Source organism: Gossypium hirsutum, chromosome D01 (genome assembly GCF_007990345.1).
Source record: "Gossypium hirsutum isolate 1008001.06 chromosome D01, Gossypium_hirsutum_v2.1, whole genome shotgun sequence".
Classification (NCBI taxonomy): domain Eukaryota; kingdom Viridiplantae; phylum Streptophyta; class Magnoliopsida; order Malvales; family Malvaceae; genus Gossypium; species Gossypium hirsutum.
In genome coordinates this window covers 17,964,172-17,982,972 of record NC_053437.1, presented here as the reverse complement: position 1 = coordinate 17,982,972, position 18,801 = coordinate 17,964,172, and the positions used below count along the sequence as shown (strand labels likewise).

At 33.1% G+C, this 18,801-nt stretch overlaps 2 protein-coding genes across 3 annotated transcripts; one reads left to right on the top strand and one right to left on the bottom strand.

The window, feature by feature from the left end:
• The first annotated feature begins 9,655 nt into the window (after positions 1–9,655).
• LOC107922067 (probable methyltransferase At1g29790) lies at positions 9,656–11,428 on the top strand. The gene has a single exon (XM_016851899.2). It carries the CDS (start codon positions 9,874–9,876, stop codon positions 11,134–11,136), a length of 1,263 nt encoding a protein of 420 aa, XP_016707388.1. The 5' UTR covers positions 9,656–9,873; the 3' UTR covers positions 11,137–11,428.
• Positions 11,429–11,527: 99 nt separating this feature from the next.
• Positions 11,528–17,581, bottom strand: LOC107922066 (auxin response factor 5). 2 transcript variants are annotated; one of them, XM_016851898.2, is made up of 14 exons: positions 16,516–17,581; positions 16,139–16,251; positions 15,583–15,681; positions 15,447–15,503; positions 15,147–15,299; positions 14,979–15,063; positions 14,685–14,775; positions 14,436–14,600; positions 14,221–14,343; positions 13,935–14,010; positions 13,701–13,836; positions 12,332–13,617; positions 12,031–12,221; positions 11,528–11,936 (listed from the first exon to the last, which is right to left on the bottom strand). In XM_016851898.2, the coding sequence occupies exons 1-14, from the start codon at positions 16,625–16,627 to the stop codon at positions 11,786–11,788; spliced, it is 2,838 nt and encodes a 945-aa protein (XP_016707387.1). In that variant the 5' UTR covers positions 16,628–17,581; the 3' UTR covers positions 11,528–11,785. The 2 variants fall into 2 exon arrangements, with proteins under 2 accessions (XP_016707387.1, XP_040943172.1); XM_041087238.1 differs by having other exon boundaries at positions 12,332–13,614; positions 16,516–17,402.
• Between the last annotated feature and the right edge of the window lie 1,220 nt (positions 17,582–18,801).

Below are 18,801 nucleotides of genomic sequence, written 5' to 3'. Positions count from 1 at the left end.
TCCAATCATCTTATGATTATCCAAATCTTTTTCCTCTAAGTTTCTAATCCTATTAGAGTAACCTAGTTAAATTATTAACTAATATTATAACCGACGAATATCACTTGCTTATTCTTCACGTTTGGCCGAGATAGATACAAGCACTTCGCTTTAGCAGAACCCACGTTGTATCGATCGTGGCTTTAACAAGGGTAAATATTGGAAGGCGATCTTAACTTAATATTTTATTAAAGGTATTTAAAAAAATTTATCTCACCATTAATGGTCAACACTAATCCAATTAGTCATTTAATTGATCTTATCAATTTCCTATAATATGCATGCTAACATACCATCCATTGTATCAAGTACAGGAATAATATATAGTAGTAAATAAATCCAATAGTTATAGCCCATAAAACTAAGGTGGTTCCTCCTAAGCCAATAGGAGAACCGAAAGGAATCCTAAGGGTGCAAGTCGTTTCCCAAGCTTCTTTTCCACTTTAGGTAGCTCAACCTTCATCACCTCTAGCCCGTAGTAACTCGTACAATTTACAATTATAGAAGCTTGTTTTGCATACAAGGGAGTAGAATGAGAAGAGAAATACAAGAGAAAAATAGAAAAGTAAGACATGCAGGTCTTATTTATAATATTACAACCTTTGTAAATTATAAATCAAATGGGTTATCAGGCTATAACTGTGCATTTCCAATCACCATGCAAATCAATCATAGCATCCAACATATGATGTATATTTATTCAATCGCTTTTTTTATGTGAATAACAACAATATCCCTACAATTAATGTCGCCTACGCATATGGGTCAAGGGGCAAAACCCCCTGCTGAGGTCTCGTGGCCCGGGCAGTGATAGACCCTGGTAAAATGTAAGAAACTACACTCAGATCTCAATACAAAAAAATCATTGTTTGACCATTTTTATCAAAAATAGAATATTTTTTGTATTTCGATCTATGAGTCTTCTTACTGGAACAATTTTTTGTTCCTTTTTCAAATGCTACCAGTAAGTTAATTATTAACTTCAGATAACAAAAACCCCACTACCCCAAGACAGATTCGTTAACGCTTAAAAATAATATATAAGACCCAAAAGGCATCAAAATCATTTATTAACATTTAATCAGTGATTGAGAGGAACATATTATCACATAGGTTTAACAGATTAATCATACATAGTTTATTAAACAGATTACACGTATCATATATGCATAAAACAAATCGAGTAAATCAAATCATATAGCAGTATCTCATATAATCGCATCAACTAATCAGTTTAATCCCGAATTCATATAGTACAAGTAGCTCTGATACCACTATTGGAATGTGATTGCTGCCAGACGTGCAAACGCCTAGACTGGAAATATTACAGCAAAATAGATAATTAATTAAACAACAACGTCCGCAAATATACGGGTTAAATTGTAATATAGAAGAATGTTACAACGAAACACTCTAGGAAGTATTCTGAGGATCGTACTTAAGGGATGTTAAATTAAACCGAAATTAATTTTCTACACTAATAAGTCTAAATAGTACCAATTTAGAATTATATTACAAAAACTTAAATAAACATCAATTTATATAATTAACCTAAAATTTATTTAAATGAAAAATCAACCAATTTAACAATCGAAAACAATCAAATAAAATAAGAAGGTAGTCCATTGCCTTCTAAACCTGAAAATAGTGTCCTACACACTAAATAGAGTCGTTAGATCATCCTTAGGCCCATAGTGGCCCTTTAAGTCCTAACATAACTCAAAATTGCGTAAAAACACTTATTTTACATAATTTTAAAAAAAAGCAATAAAAAAGTGAAAACGAAATAAAAACACATAAAAATGCTATAAAACAAGCTCGTCGAGTTCTAGAAAGACCTTAATTTACCACAACGAATTGTGGTAGATCAAAATGTTTGTACATCCCGTGGCGCAGCAAAAAGAAATTATGGTGATCATCAACCATGTATCCAAGTACGATGAAGGAATCAGGTTAAAATAGGGTTGAAGATATACCTTTTTCTATTCAATCCCCTTACACAATGTCAATCCCAAGCCGCAACAAAACCATCTTGGTCTCTAGGTAGTCCACCCAGTCAAAAAACAAACAACAAACTCTCTTTGAACCTCTCAAAGAGAATTGACGAAATTGGTTGCTAAACCCTTTTCAATATTTTTTCCTTGGTAACACATCACAAAATTAGGGATTCAATTCCTTTTATTTAATATCATATAAAAAAAGAATTATCCCTTTAGAGAAACATATGGAAAGTATTAAAACATCATACCCTTTCCATAAGAATATTAACTTCCATGTTTTAATCTTTTATTGAAATTATTATAATTATTTATTTTAATAATTTAGTTAACTATATTCAGTTAATATTTTTATATGAATCAAATTCATATATTTAATTTAACTATGTTCTCTATTTGTATACAACAAGTTTATACATATAATGCGTTCAATATTTAACTGTCAAATTAAATTAATTCATCATTAATTAATGTGACCGCTAAATACAATACCAATTGTGTTTGGATTATGTTCACTTCAACCATAGGGTGTGTGTAACAATCCTAACCCGTATCCGTCGCCAGAATAGGGTTTCGGGACATTACCAAATAATCGTAATCTAATCATTCATTTCAAATATTTCAAAAATAATAAAATGATTCATCATTAACATGCATAGAGTCTCTTATTAAGCCTTTGAGAGTTTGAAAACACTTTAGAAACAATTTGAGACTAAATCAGGAACATTTGAAAATTTTTGGAAAAAGTTAGAAAATTTTTAACTGTAGATTTCACACGACCATGTAGCCAGTCACATGCTCAAGTGTCTGGCCATGTGGGCATTCGAAGTAGGGACACACGGCCCTGTCCCAGCCTATATGTGACCATGTAACTCTCTGACTTAGGTCACACGGCCAAGCCACACGTCTGTGTGCCAAGCCGTGTACCCTTTGAAATGGCCTCGCACGCCCGTGTGCTAGCCGTGTGAGACGTCATACGCCCGTGTGTCTAGCCATGTAGACCTAAAATGTGCCTTAAACAACAAATTTACAATTTCCTACAAGCTTGGACATTAAACAACTCAAAAATCATTCGTTTAACATGTTCAAAACACGATCAAACACATTCAAAGCCTACCAAAACAATCATCCTAGGTGTCTAACCAATGTACCCTCATTGGTACTACATTTATATCATCAAAACATCAACCAAATTAAAATTATATTCATGTCAAAATTCATCAATTTGCCCTAACTCAAAACTACCTAAAACATTAACTTAAATTTACATGGACATATCTAGATTTGGTTCAATTTACCATGCGATAATATGGCTTCAAACACAAACACATGTTTATATGTATATACCAAACCAACATTACATTTATAATCCATCCACAAAATAACTATCATTTAGACGTCCTAGGTACATGCTGACACAAAAGATAAACATCACCATATTTGAGTTCGGGATCGTTGTTGGATGCTGAATTGGCGATCAAAAGTGAAGTACCTAATCTGTGCATGGAAAAAATAAAATCGTACGCTGAGTAAAACTCAGTGATATTTCTATAATCTAAATATTTAAAAAAAAGATAATATAATATGCACAATTGAATTTTAAGCACATATTAATGTCCAGTATCATGACTATCATATGCTATCATATTTCATTTGTTAAACAATGTCCCAATTCACACAATTGCTATATAAATAGTTATTTACATATCAAACCACATTTATTTGTACAATGGTATTAGCCATTCAATACTCAACTCATGAATACATCATTCCATACCATACTCAATTCTCATCGCTTGCTATATAATAGTTTTTCACAATTTGGTCCACATATCATTTAAACAATAACATTACCATTCCATATCCAATTCATGAGTACATAACTCATGTATTTCATTTTTTTAATGTTTTAAATCAAAATCTTATCTTCAACTCACATACAATATCATCCAATATCAATCATAGTACCATTTTATTTAATTACCCCTATTAACACGACTCAGACTTGAACGGGTACACGGATCCAACGAACACACCAATTTGGCACCTAGTGCCTCATCGGATAAATCCGAAGTAATATGCGCCTAGCGCTATATAAATTTGACACCAAGTATCTCATTGGTTAAATCGAAGGAAATTGGCACGTAGTGCCTCATATACTCGAAGTCGAAGAAATCCCTGAACTCTTCCTATCCTATGGCATGTCATCTATATCCAACTCAACCCAATACAGTTAATAGGGTTTAATTTCACATTTCAGATATAACCAATATCCAATATTAACTTTTCATATAATCACATATATATATATGAATTAAGTTCAATCTATAATAATCAATATCCAACTTTTACATTAACATATATATTCATTTCAATTCAATAATTAATACATTCAATATGTATCTACAAATTCAATCCATTTCAATCAATTATCAAAATGTCAATTACTCACCTCAACACTTACCATATACATTAAATTGAATTATAACAATTAACAACTAAGTTCGAATTATAGAAATACAAACCATGAATTCTGAGCTATTCCATGTCGATTTTATCTTTCCTGTTTTTAGTCGAGGATTCCGGTACAACGTTAGCTACGGAATTAAAACAATTAAAATTCATCAATACAATAAAATTTAAATTTCATATTGAATCTTGAATCTTGAATATTGAATATTGAATATTTCAATTTTTACTCAATATTTGTCTAAATTCCAATTTAGTCCCTAAACTGAGACTAATTTTTATTCTTCACATTTAATTCTATATTTTCATAAAAATTCCACTTTAAACTAAATTTAACTCCCTATTTTCACTTAAACCCCTAAATTTTAAATTTTTCACAATTTAGTCCGTAATACTCAAATTTTACAATTTATTCTACAATTTAATCATTTTCCATTTCTAACTTAAAAATCTATCAATTTAATCCCTAATACTAAAATTATTCAACATTGACAACACTTAAAAACTTAATAATTGCTAAAATTTCAACATGGGTCGGGTAACCTTAGGTACCGTGATTCCAGAAACATAAAAATTACAAGAAAATGGACTAAATTAACTAACCAATTAAACTTTAAAAAATTGGAGCCCTTGGCCATGCGTCTTTCTCCTTTCTCCTTTCTTTTTCTTTCTTTCTTTTCTTTCTAATTTGTATGGCTTTATCTTTCTTTATTTCTTTATTTTTTTTATTATACTAACTTTTATTATTATACTTTAATTTATTATTATAATATATATACATTTACTTAATTATTAAGATTTCATATTTTAAATTTAATTATTATAACATAGGTATAATTACTACATTGGCCCTTTAATTTATTTTTAATTTATAATTCAACTTTTACCCTATACACAATTTAGTTCTTATACCTAATTACTTTTAATTCAAGCAAATTCACTTAATCGAAACCTAATTAACTACACAACTAGCTTCGTAAATATTTATTAAAAATATTTACAAGTCTAATTTACGAGAATGGAGTCCCGGGAATACACTTTCTGACACCCTTGACTATCGGGTCGTTACAGTGTGACCCTGTAGGCTCTTGTAGCGTTAGTTGTAATTCTAGAACATTTATAATGTTACAAGTAATGAGTGGCATCTAGCAATGCATCATTGCTACCAAAGTTATAAGAAGTCGTGATTCGACATAACCTTTCTGTGATAAATTTTTCATGTATTATATTCTTTTATCATTTATATTTAAATTGGACACAAATCATGGAATAGTCACACTTGTATAGCTCAATCTCATATTTCTTGATATTCTGAGTAGACTACAATAAAAAAATAAGTGTGATATCTCATATCAAATTATTTGAGCATGGTCATGCATTTCTAGTTTCACTCCATCAAGTGGCCTAAGATATTGCTTCCACTATGTAGAAGGGACAAACTCTATCTTGATCAATCATATCTCACTACATAGATTGTGGCATACCCAACATCAATCTTTATAGTACAACATGTTTCGGTAGACGTTTGACTGTATCAAAATATACGACTCACAATGTTGGGACAATGATGATCTCAAGTCTGAGGATCTTATACATAGTTATCACTATGAGTAATGTTGTGACTATTACATAATAATCCAAGAAACATACTCATAGCAGGTCAGTCTAATATGTTATTCTCTAACACATACTCATGTATTGATTTTGACATTTCTGTGTCAATAAAAACACTTTATCATCAATCAACTACACATTAGTCCCAATGCATTATTATTGTCCAAGCCTACAATAATACTTGACTAAAGACCTTTTAAGAATAATCATATTATTCTCAGGACTTTATTATTAATCGATTTATTTACACAGACAAAAAAAGGAACTCAAATAACAATGGCAATGCCTTATATTAACAATCAAGGTAAAATGAGTATTTGATTACAACAATTATCTCATGATTGGTCTTTGGGCATACTCTAACAGTAGGGAATTAACCCATGTATGCAACGAACAAGTAAACAAAGTAGAAAATTAAAAAGATTGAACACAAATTTTACATGGAAAAACTCCTCAAATGAGGATAAAAAACCACGAGCAAAAGGACATTTCACTAAATAGAAAAAGAGTACAAAAGATGGAGTGAATCAAAACAAAGAAACTTGAAACCCCGAAAAAGAAACCTTCAAACTCAAAGAACAAAATTCTCTCAATCTTAATATTTTTTGTTGTTCTAAACCTAGAGTAACTATGGCCTATTTATAGGCTGAAATTCATAGCTTTTATGACTAGAATATCCCTAGGTTAATCAGAGTTTAAGTAGGAAATTAAAATAGAGTTTAACTGAGAGAAGAAACTTAAGGAATACATCATCACATTGTGACGTGGCGTTTGGTCGTCGGGATGAAGAATGATCGCGTCACCATGATGAAAGTCTTCTTCTCGTCGTGAAGTTGGCTGCTTATCAGGACGAGGAGTCTTCCCTCGTTGCGATATCACTCACTGTTTTGGTCAAAATGCAAGGCATATTTCCACAGATAGCTAGAGAGATGAATTTGATATGGACCTACTCTCAAGTAAGCTCGTCACACTTCATCTCATTGATTAACTGGATATTTCCACACTAGTGACGTAACCCCGGATAATATTCTATAAGAGGATAGTTAACTTCTTTAATGCTGACAGGCAGAGATTTCGAAAGAGATTGAGTACAACTTTGATGCTCAAGCCTAGGAGATTTGGATGGAATACTTTTTTTTATAGTATCGACATCTTTCTTTCCAAAAAAAAATAGTGTTTGCTTTTTTCTTTCCCATGAACAATAAATTCACACAACCTATAACCATATATATTAGTTTAAATTTTTATATATGCCTTATTTTGCTTCCAATGAGAAACATAATAGCAATTCCACTGCATCGCAAGTTGGGAATATATAAAACTTTATATTTGTATGTGTGTATATATACAAACTTACTAAATATATACATCCACTGCATTATAAGTTTTGTAGGATATTAAATATATACACCTACTACTTTATAAAGCTAAAATTATTAATCATCAAATAAACACCCTTTGAAATGATGCTTTTAGCCAACAATTCATAATTTTTTTATACAAACTCGTAATGTTTTTTATTCTATTTACTTTTATTTAAAATTTTAAAATTATTAAAAAATATATGTCATGAAATTTAAACTTATTTGTCATTTTCTTGAGTTGAGTGGGTCATGGAAAATAGAAATTGACAATTAAAAACATTATTAAAAAAATACACTTACAATTTTGCTAAATAGAATGGTTGTCTCCTTCCTTTATCTTTACTTTAAATTTGTGAAATCTAATCCTATTTATAATGAGTTTATTATGCTACAAATAAAAATATAATTAGAAAGCAAATAAAACAACAAAATTACAATTAAAAAATACAAATTTTGCAAACCTCAACTTCAATGGAAAGTGTTTTTATTTGGAATGTTTGCTAAGAACTTGAAGTTTAAATGAATAAATAAATAATTTTTGAGTGAAACGTTAAGAAAGCTAAAATAAAATTAGTTTAAAATTACATGTTTATGACTTAAATTTCATGACAACCCAATTAAATTATAAACAAAATTATAAATTTTATTTTTATTAGTAATTTAATTTAATATATAATAATATTTGTTTTAAATTATTGAAGGCTAATTTATTGATTTAACTATAAACATATATACTAATTAAAAGTTTTTAAAATGGCCCTCTTAACTCGTGAAACCATCCGCCCCTGACTATTACTAAAAATATTAATATATATGTAACTATTATTATACTATAGATTATAATAAAAGGTATAATATTATATGATATTATAATGTTTAATCATCGATGTATGTATATAAATTATTAATATATGATATGATATAGCATTATATAAAATAGTAGAAAGACTAACTTTTAAATGTATGAAAAATATAGGGGTTTAGAGCATATTTCAACTATTATAATAATGAACAATAATATTTAATAATAATGTACTACTATTATATATAACTATTATATTATAGATTATGATAAAAGATATAATATTACATAATATTATAATTTTAATCATTGATGCATATATAAACTATTAATATATTATAAACTATATGATATGATATAACATTATACAATATAGTAGGCTGGTTAACTTTCGAATGTAGGAAAAGTATAGAAACTTAGAACATATTTCTATCAGTATGATAAACAATAATATATGATAATAATTCATATATTGTGTACTACTCTACTATTATAGTATGTGATATAGTATTATATAATAAAATGATATATTTTATAAGTATTATTATATTATAGATTATAATAAAAGATATAGTACCAATAGTTATATGTAATTTTGTATAGTTTATAATTATAACTACCACCACATAAAATATTATTACAATATATTATTTTTTAAATTGTGTTTAGGTATTGAATTTAATTTCTTTTTATTTTGGACTTGAGATTTAGGCTATAATTAGTTTAGAGTTTATTATTTGAATTTGGGTTTAATATAATATATTTGAGATTTGGAATAAATATTTTAAAATATGAGTGTTAGCTTAAATTTAACAAAAAAGATAAAAGGCTATTCAATTGTCGATAATATAATAATGAACAATAAAAGATATTTTTGTCAATTCATATAATATCATAAAATAATAAATTTTACATTTAATAATCACTTTAATTATTTTATATAAAATAAATTTATTAAATATATATAATTATATTTTTCATAAGAATTAAATTATGTTGTGATTATATAAAAGTAGAATAAATTGTTATATTTAAAATTTAAATATTTAAAATTTATAAAAATTTAAAATTATCTAAATCCGTAAAAGCCCCCCTAGCTCTATCCAAACCCAAATCCCAACTACTCTAGTCCTAAATAAACCCATCTAAATCGGTCCGTTTGCCAGCTCTACCGAGGATGCCCATTGCCCATTAGATTTTTATGTAGCTTTACTGGTATGTTTTCTTTGTCTTGATGCTGCCACGTGTACGGATAAAAATTACCTCTATATTATCAATTTCTTATACTAACTAATTAGGAGCCGTTGATATAGCTTACTTTATAGATTTGATCTTTATAATAAACCCAAGCCAACCGACAGACTCGCTTTCCACAGAGTTAGTGTCTTAAATCCATAATTTCCTTGCACAGGTGGTAATAAAAAAGATGGTCTTTTTTTTTTTTTAATCTCAACTTGTTTCCAGTTCACAAATCTAAGTCGCAAAAAGATTAAAAAACCCCATTTTTATTTATTTCCCAACTCTTGCTTTAGGCTTCACTCTCTAGCATAGAAGCAAAGAGGTAGGAAAAGAAAAGCAAAGGCAAGATATGGGTTCGGTTTCACTGAAAACTGGAGATGGAACAGCTAGATTCAAGAGAGCAACCCTTTGTTCTTCAGCTGTTAACATTCTCATGCTTTTCTCAGTTATTACAACCAATCTCTTTGCTTTATATGCCTTCACGTTTTCACCAAAACAACACTTAGACAACCCATTTCACCATCCTCACAGAAACATCTCTCTGATCTCTCAACATGTCTCTTTGATTATAAAAGAGATCGATTCTTCTCAGAGGAAGCTTGCTCAAATGGAAAAAGAGCTCCTTGGTTATGACACACTTGATCTTTCAAGACCCAATCTTGCTACTGAGCTCAAGTTGTTTTTGCAACATCATCAGCTTCCTTTGGGGAAGGATTCCAGAACTGGGATCACTGAGATGGTGGCTTCTGTGGGACATTCTTGTGAGAAATCTGCTGATTTGTTGTCCCAGTACATGAGTTACAAGGTTTCTGGACCTTGTCCTGATGACTGGAGTCTTGCGCAAAAGCTAATCTTGAAGGGATGTGAGCCTTTGCCGAGAAGGAGGTGCTTTGCCAAGACTGTTCCTAAGCCAGGTCTTACTTCTTTACCTGTTTCTCTATGGAAACCTGTTAGTGATAAGATCGTTACTTGGAGTGGTCTTGGTTGCAAGAATTTCAACTGTTTGAATAGTAAAAAATTGAGTAGGGATTGTGTTGGTTGCTTTAATTTGACTAACGGATATGAGACTCAAAAATATGTCAAGGCTAGAAGCAAGAATGATTTTGTTATGGATGATGTGTTAGCTCTGGGGAGTGGTGGGATTAGAATTGGATTTGATATTGGAGGTGGTTCTGGGAATTTTGCTGCTAGAATGGCTGAGAGGAATGTGACTGTGATTACTAACACCTTGAATGTTGATGCACCACATAGTGAATTCATTGCTGCAAGAGGCCTTTTCCCCTTGTTCTTGAGCTTGGACCATAGGTTCCCTTTTTATGATAATGTGTTTGATTTGGTTCATGCCACAAGTGGGTTAGATGTTGAAGGTAAGCCAGAAAAATTGGAGTTCTTGATGTTTGATTTAGATCGTATATTAAGGGCAGGTGGCTTATTTTGGTTAGATAATTTTTATTGTTCTGATGATGAAAAGAAGAGAGCTTTAACTCGTTTGATAGAAAGATTTGGGTACAAGAAGCTGAAATGGGTTGTAGGAGAGAAAACTGATGCTGCTGGCTCTGGAAAACCTCAAGTTTATCTATCTGCTGTTCTACAGAAGCCTGTAAGAATCTGATGACCCAAGATTTCCCGGAAAATGGTGGATGTTGGAATTTTTTGTTCAGATTTCTACCTTCATCCACACAACTTGTGCAAATCCATTTATTCTAAGGTGGAATAAAGCTGCAATTGTTTCCTTTCCTGACTTGCAATGGCCTCTCTTCTGTAATCTAAAACCTTTTTCCCCGTAAAATCTCTGGACTTTAGCTCATGTTTGTTATTATTAAGAAAAGAACTATTGGGGAATGGAATTTTCATATTGTATTCTTGAAGTTGTTTTTATGATAGTCATATGATATTTAGTTGTATCTGAATGGTTGAATTTCATGATTCCAACTGTATGCTTGAATCTCAAGCTTCCAGTTTTAAGTCTTTGAAGCCATATGCTACCTACAATCTTAAGGATATAATGGAAATATATATTATATCTCATCACTCATCACCATAGCTCAGGTTCTGATTAGTACAACTATTTGATGAAAGTTCATTTCCTGCTGAAAAATGTAAATTTAATATCCGTACATCACATTTCCATATCTCTACAAAGGCTTACAGAGATACTAATTGAATGCCAAACTCCACTACCGTTCTCAATCTCCAAATAAACAATGGAGCTTTGTTGGGTAAATCCCGAACCACGATGATAACTCAGCTTGGTGGATTCTTTAAGCATTTGCATTGGAACCTTCTGAGTTAGAGCCATTGATGCCTTGCACTGTGGCAGCACTGTTGAGAAGCTTCATTCCTTCTTCACTCATCTGTTGTACTTCTGTAGGGGATAGAATTCGGATGCAACGAACACACCCAACAAATTCCCTGCAGAGATACCAAACCACACCCATTAGAAGGTGAATGCTAACGTCACAAGATTGCTAACCAAGAAATGTAGAAAGGTTGCAGATAAACTTACTCCCAAGGATCGTCTCCAACGAGAAGAACATCATTCTCATAATCCACATACACCAATTTCCAGCCTGAACCTCTGGGATCATCCAGCAGACCCTTGAGTCCAAACATGCATTCTATTGCAGAGATTAGTTCATCATAATTCTTAAAACTCGTGACATCAATCGACCTTCCTACAGATCCTGCCTTCTGAACCTGTCAGCAAGGAACCAATTAGAGTTATAACTTTGCAATCTGCGCATAACTCTACTTTGATGCCTCAAGAATTTTCATATCCAGAAAATTCTAAATTGAGATTATAATACCTTTGTATATGTTCTAACGCGTGGAGCTGTTTGCTTCCAGGAATTGTTTTGCAGAAGGCCACTGTCATCAAAATCGATATTGCCACCGGAGCTGTCAGGCAAGTCTTGTCGAGAGAAAGCTTGAGAATCTGCAAGGCTAGCAGAGGTAATCTGAGACTGAACATCCTGACAAGAACTAAAGTTCCCAACCAAACAATCTGAAGGGTTTTGAAAATCAGCATCTTTCAATGAGCAAAACTCATCTAGAATGGCACTGGAAACAAAAGGATCAATCACGGTGCTGCAACCATTGCTAACATCAATGTTAAGACAGCTACTATATATCCCACTTTGATTGTTGCTGTCATCAGACAAATCCCTCACCCCACCAGAATTAAGACTGCATGGATCTTGCTCAGTGAATGAAGCCAATTGGTCTGCTTGGGATGAAACTCTGCAATTATTCAGCTTTTGATCCCATATTTCCTCACCCACCGTAGTTAACGAATCATCAGTTTCAACTGGAAAGACAGCTGAAGAGTCCTGTAACCCAACCATTGGTATCGGACCAGGTGATTTGTATGCCCCAGAAAGAGGTTGGCAAGAAGAAAGATTTGACGTCCACTCATCAGTGTCTGAGAAAGGAAGAAAGCTGTTTAAAGTACTAATATCAGCTTGGGATACAAGCATTTGATGAGCTTGGAGGACTGACGAATCCAACTGTGACTGAATCGACCAGGGATTATTTTGCACTTGGAGTGGAATATGGGGCTGGGTAGGGAAAGAAAGTTGGTTCGACATAGTTGTGTTTACAGTACTTGCCACCAATTTTTCCTCATTGCATTCCGATGTCGAAGTCAGCTGCTCGGCTGAATGCTTTGAATCCAACTTTAATTTTTCATTACTGCTCCCAGTCCCAGCTTGTGTTAGAATATTTGCAGGATGTGGGTTCCCATTAGCATTGATTTTGGACATATTTGAAGTTATGGGATCAGGTTGGTCAGGGACTGGGTGGGAAAGATTTCGGTTCTCTATCAACATATTTTCTGATTGGATAACCTGGGGTTTTGGGTGGCTTTTAGACTGCAAGTTCTTCATTTCTTCTAATGGAGGTACCTTTACATCAGCGATTTGTTGTAAGGGGGAAGCAAAAATTCCAGGATGGTTAACAAGCTGAGGCTTCAACATCATCTTCATCAATTGTTCAGAACATAAATTCGACATTGAATAGGGAAGATTCCCGTTTCCATTTTCAGGAAACTGGAGTAGGGGCCTTTTCATCAAGCTTCCCCATTCAGATTCTGCTGCTGTGAGCATAGAAAACAACAGCCACAAACATAAGCATCTAAAAATGCTGCCCGCCACTGAATAATCACACACAGAAGCTTACCTGAAAATCCAGGATACAATGGTCGCTTCAGACTTGAAGTTAACGAAGGAAAAATAAAGAGGCTTTCAGGAGTTTCGATTTCCCATGCGCTCACCCTATTCTGTTTATCATTACATCCAGGTTCATCCCATTCAACCTGTTCCCGGAACAAATACAAGAAGTTCCATGTTTAAACCAACCAGCAACCAAAGCTCTACTACTCAAACAATATTCAGTTCGATGAAGAAAGCAAACCTGAAGGTTTCGCCACTTCGAGCCAGGCCATCTTAGAGGATCCAAGTCGCTAATACCAACTATTGTACCCATATATCTGCACAAATTTCAGAAACATTAAAAGATATATGTCGTTCTCCTCAAACACACATCACAGTAGAGAAAACAGAAATTTTCTTCTCAGGCAGAACAATTTTTACAACAATTATATCATCTTACATATGTCAAAAAACAATATGAAACTCGCCAATCGTAAGTAATGCCTTGACCCTGCAATGTTGATGGGATGAAAATTTTAGTAACTTACCTACGTTTCCCGGACTCCTCCGTTTCAAACATCATTCCAAACCTCATACCGACTGAGACTTGAGACCCATATACAGATTTACGGTATCTAGGCAAAGGGATGACAAATTCTGAAGGGCATGCTCTACAAAAAGCAGAGAGGAGATAACATTGTCACGAAATGGATAAAGGAACCGCAAGGGGAGAAAGAGGTGGTATATGAATGTTTTCGCACACCTTGGATTGTAGAAAATTGTGAATGGACTTCTATTGGCAGCAGCATGAGCGGCGGCAGCAAGGACACCAATGTGCATACTATCAGCAGATAGAACAGATGATGGCAATGTGGTTTGTTGACGATTAGCACGCCTTACACCCACCAATAACTGTGATTTCTCATCCCTTGCAACAATAAGATATAATCATGAATTCAGCAGGTAAAAATATCTTGCACCAAACACATGCCAGTATGTGACTATAGCATACCTGATAAAGAGAACGGAATCACCAGCTCTAAGTCTTTTTGATCCTACAAACAAACTCCACCCCGTAGTAAGAAGGTGTCGCTTCGGCTGCCCTGTATAAAACATCATATATTATACTCAAGATCATGTTCCCACCGTCAACATATATTTTTATACATAACAATTCTGCTTTACAATGAGAACTAGCAATAAAAACCGATCTTGCCAGTTTTCCTTTTAAACAGATTCCATGATTGTAGTTGATGAATTATAGTAGTCGTTGAAGCAGAAGGTAAATAAACAAAAGAACACTTACCACGGTATATATGACGAAACGTCCAGGTGTTATCATGCAAATCTCTCACAACAAGCTCTTGCGTTGGAGGTTGCATGGAATAATCCTAAAAAACAGTAATATGAATAGTAATGTCCCTGAATGATCATGCATACTTGCAATGCTTTGATCAACCAATTAGAACCTTACCAATGAAGGAAAGAGCTTCTCAGCTGCTCTACGTGGCACTGAAAAACCACCGTGTGTACTTGTATCACTTGCAGTCAAAGTTTTGCAGAAAAATTCATTAGGATGCTTGCTCAGCTTCAATCCAAAGTCTGGTATAGGGAACACATCTTTTTCCTAATCAAAGCAAAATTTTATAAATGAGAACCTTGCACATTGTTATAATGTCAAAAAGGGATTTTTCTCCTCTTTTTATCACATCTGAATATATAGTAAATCCATAACAGTTTGGAGATGCATATTTATTCAACTAGAGAAGCTTACAGAGTTCACTGGTTGAAGACTCATTTGGGCATATATTTCGTCGGTGTCTCTGTCTGCCTGTCAAAGATTACAAAGAAGAAACATCAGTGTTTATTTTGGAAAGGATATACATGGCAGGAGCATAAAAATGACTCACATGTAATGTAACGTTATGAACTTGGCACATTAACTGAGATGGAAGATTTGGGTAGTTGGGAATTTGAGAAGTCGCCATTCTTTTAGTGGACACTGCTACCTGCTCAAAAGAATAAAGCCCTCATTAGTCCTTTGGTTCTTCATTAAATACAAAATAGAATTCACTGAAAGGCTGTAATGTATTTTTGGGATTTTAGTAAAGTTTTTTTATCAGATATTATAAGACCACACTCTAATGGTTAGGCTGCTATCAAAGTGATATATTGGCTCAAACTCCTTCCAAGTTTCAGTCAAAGATGTGACAATGCAATTCATATACTGCAATATCTTCATGCAATGAATTAAAACACCAAAAATACGCAAACATAAGAGAAAGTAAAGCAGGTTGTGAAAGTTGAATGTTTAGCAGTCATCAGTCTAAGGTCTCATTATGTTAGTGCTAAAGAATGCTACAAAATAAACAAGGCAAAAATGTAAGAAAAAGAAGAAAGGCAGGGAGATAAGTCAAAGGGGGAGAATAAGAAGGCAAATATCAAGTATGAGAAATAAATGCAAACCTGTTCGCTATGTCCTTGAGGAAAGTAATACACAAGACTTCCCACCTGAGGCAAGGAAACAAGTGGACCAGCACAGGCATGCCATAACTCGGAATTTATAGCCTTACGGGTACCTGAGATCAGTCAGGAAACAAATCCATCACACATGCTTTCACAGAGATTACCTATTACGCTTTTGTAGACTTAAATGAATCGCCATTAATACCCAGTATTAATGACTTAACATCTCTCATTGTAAGCTTCTACGTTGAAGAAAGCAACGTCAATGGTTCTTTCAAATCATTAGCAACATGAACCTTTGAGATATCGAATGAAAACTGAAAGGAAAAGATTAAAGAACACATTTGTGAAAAAAACTAAACCAACAAAAGACGAACCAGATTGATCTTGCATTTCTTTCAATAGCTTCATTTCCTCAAGCAGAGTGGACTGTGCACCTACATTAACCAAACCTCCTTGTTTGATCTTCTCTTCAACGACAGAACCCATCTTACTAAAACAATTCTTCCTTTTTTAGACTCTTTTACCATACACACCAACCATAAGAACTCAACGCAAAGACCCCACCTTTACATCTTCGTTTGAAAAACTAAAGAAAAACAGACCCTGGACTTCCAAAAAGAGAAGAAACAAATTCCCATTCCCATTCCCATTGCTCCACCGAGTCTGAGTCCCACCCAAGCAAAATCACGTATTGTATCTTTTACAGATGGACAATTTAGCAAAGGGAAAAAGGAATATGATGAAACTCTAGGGAAAAAGAAAAAGCCCGATTGGTCAGAAAAGGGAACCTTTTAGCCCCTCTCTCACCCTCAACAACAACAAGAACAGGCAACAGCAGAACCAAAGTTCAAAATCAAGGAACAAAAACCTGCAAAGAAAAGGGAACAAACACTGGAAAGAAAGATCTTTTCTTATGTGGGCCTTTTGATATGACCAAAAAAAAAAACACTTCCCTCTTCAGTTAGCAGCATCAAAGCACGCCGACCATAACATTTGAGTAGCTTCTCTCTCTCTCTCTCTCTCTCAAAAGATAAAGACCTTTCAATGAAACCCCACCATCCTCATCATCACTTTGATTCCTCCCCTCTACTCCATCATCATAAAATTAACAAAACCCATAGCTTAAAACTTGTAAATTTTCAATTATTTCCTCTCTTTATAATACCAAAAAGAAAAAAAATAAGTAAGTTGCTTGAAACTAGGAAGAGTGTGCATGCTCTTAACCTGCGCACACACTTTCTATATAGGTGTGATTCCGTTGCAGCTTTAAACTTCAAACCAATACATTCTATTTATTAATATACAATAAATAAAATTACTAAAAAGAAAATTAATAAAGAAATGTCGAAAAAACAGAGCAAAGCTAACAGAACACGAAACAGTACGCAGTGCATAGAGCGAAAGAGAAAATAATAATTAAGATTTTCTTGTTTTTTTTTTTCAAAAGAGGAGGGAGAGAGGCGCGTAGAAAAATGAACAATACCTACTTGGTAAACTTGATGACGTGGACAACAAGGATTGGTTGCGTTTTCTATATTTTATTTTTTATATATTAATTTATAATAAACAAAGAGTAATAAATAGAAAAAGCATAGCTTTGATGTACTTTTTTTTCTTTGTGTGTGATATTTGACCGATAGTCGTCACGCGTGCGGTCCACGACAAAACTAAGTGAGGAAAGTGGGGCAATTTACATCTGACACGTGTTGCCTAATTTTTCTTACTCCACAGTCACGGCGCCGTTTCTTCTTTTCACGTCACATACTATTACTCTATACCAACTTCCCAAGGTATGGTTTTTTATTCTTTTTAATTTTTTTTTGGCAAATAATTCATTTTATATACTGCATTTATTGAAATAACTCTTAATATTTTATGTTTTTGTAAATAAGTATCTTATATGTTTTTGTGGGTAAATTTGAGGTATATGCCAAATTTATAAAATATTTAAGATTTAGATCAATTTTTTGGATATTAAGGGAAATTGGCTGATTTTAGAGAGAAAAATATAAAATGTGTCTTTCTATTTCTCTCTCTAGAATTGTTTCTTTTTTTTCTGTTGGGTGTTGAAAATTTGGAGAGAAATTTATTTGTGATTGAGGTAGACATTGTGATAGTTTTATGTATATTTGAGTTCACAGTAATGCAATAGTGCTCAGAGACCTACACATTTCATCTACCATGTCAGGATGAAACCATTACCTTATAAGCTCATCTCATTGCAACTCAATCTCTCAGTTAATAATGTTTATACGGTCACGGGTTAAAATATAACTACAGCTCTTAGTTGATGGTAGTTATGTGGTCACAAGTTCAAGTTTCATGATACCATAAGAGAATGCTTTTTAAACCCTATACATAAGTTTGAGACCATAATCCTACGGAAAAACAAAAGGGATTTGCAGCATAATGAACTTATTCTTTTTATCTATCTCTACCAAAAGCAATATCCTTAATGTAATTGTCTGAAATCTGTAACAGAGTTGGATGCAAGAGGACTTCCAAGAAGAGAGTGATTGTAGTGGTGGGGAGAAGCTAAAACACTAGTTGAGGTAGCAGCAGTTGTAGTTATTAATGGGTTCTTTAACCACAACAATCGTTGCTGACCCGAAAAGACTTTCAACTTTTCTCCACCATCACTTCTCCCCTTGAAAGTCCTA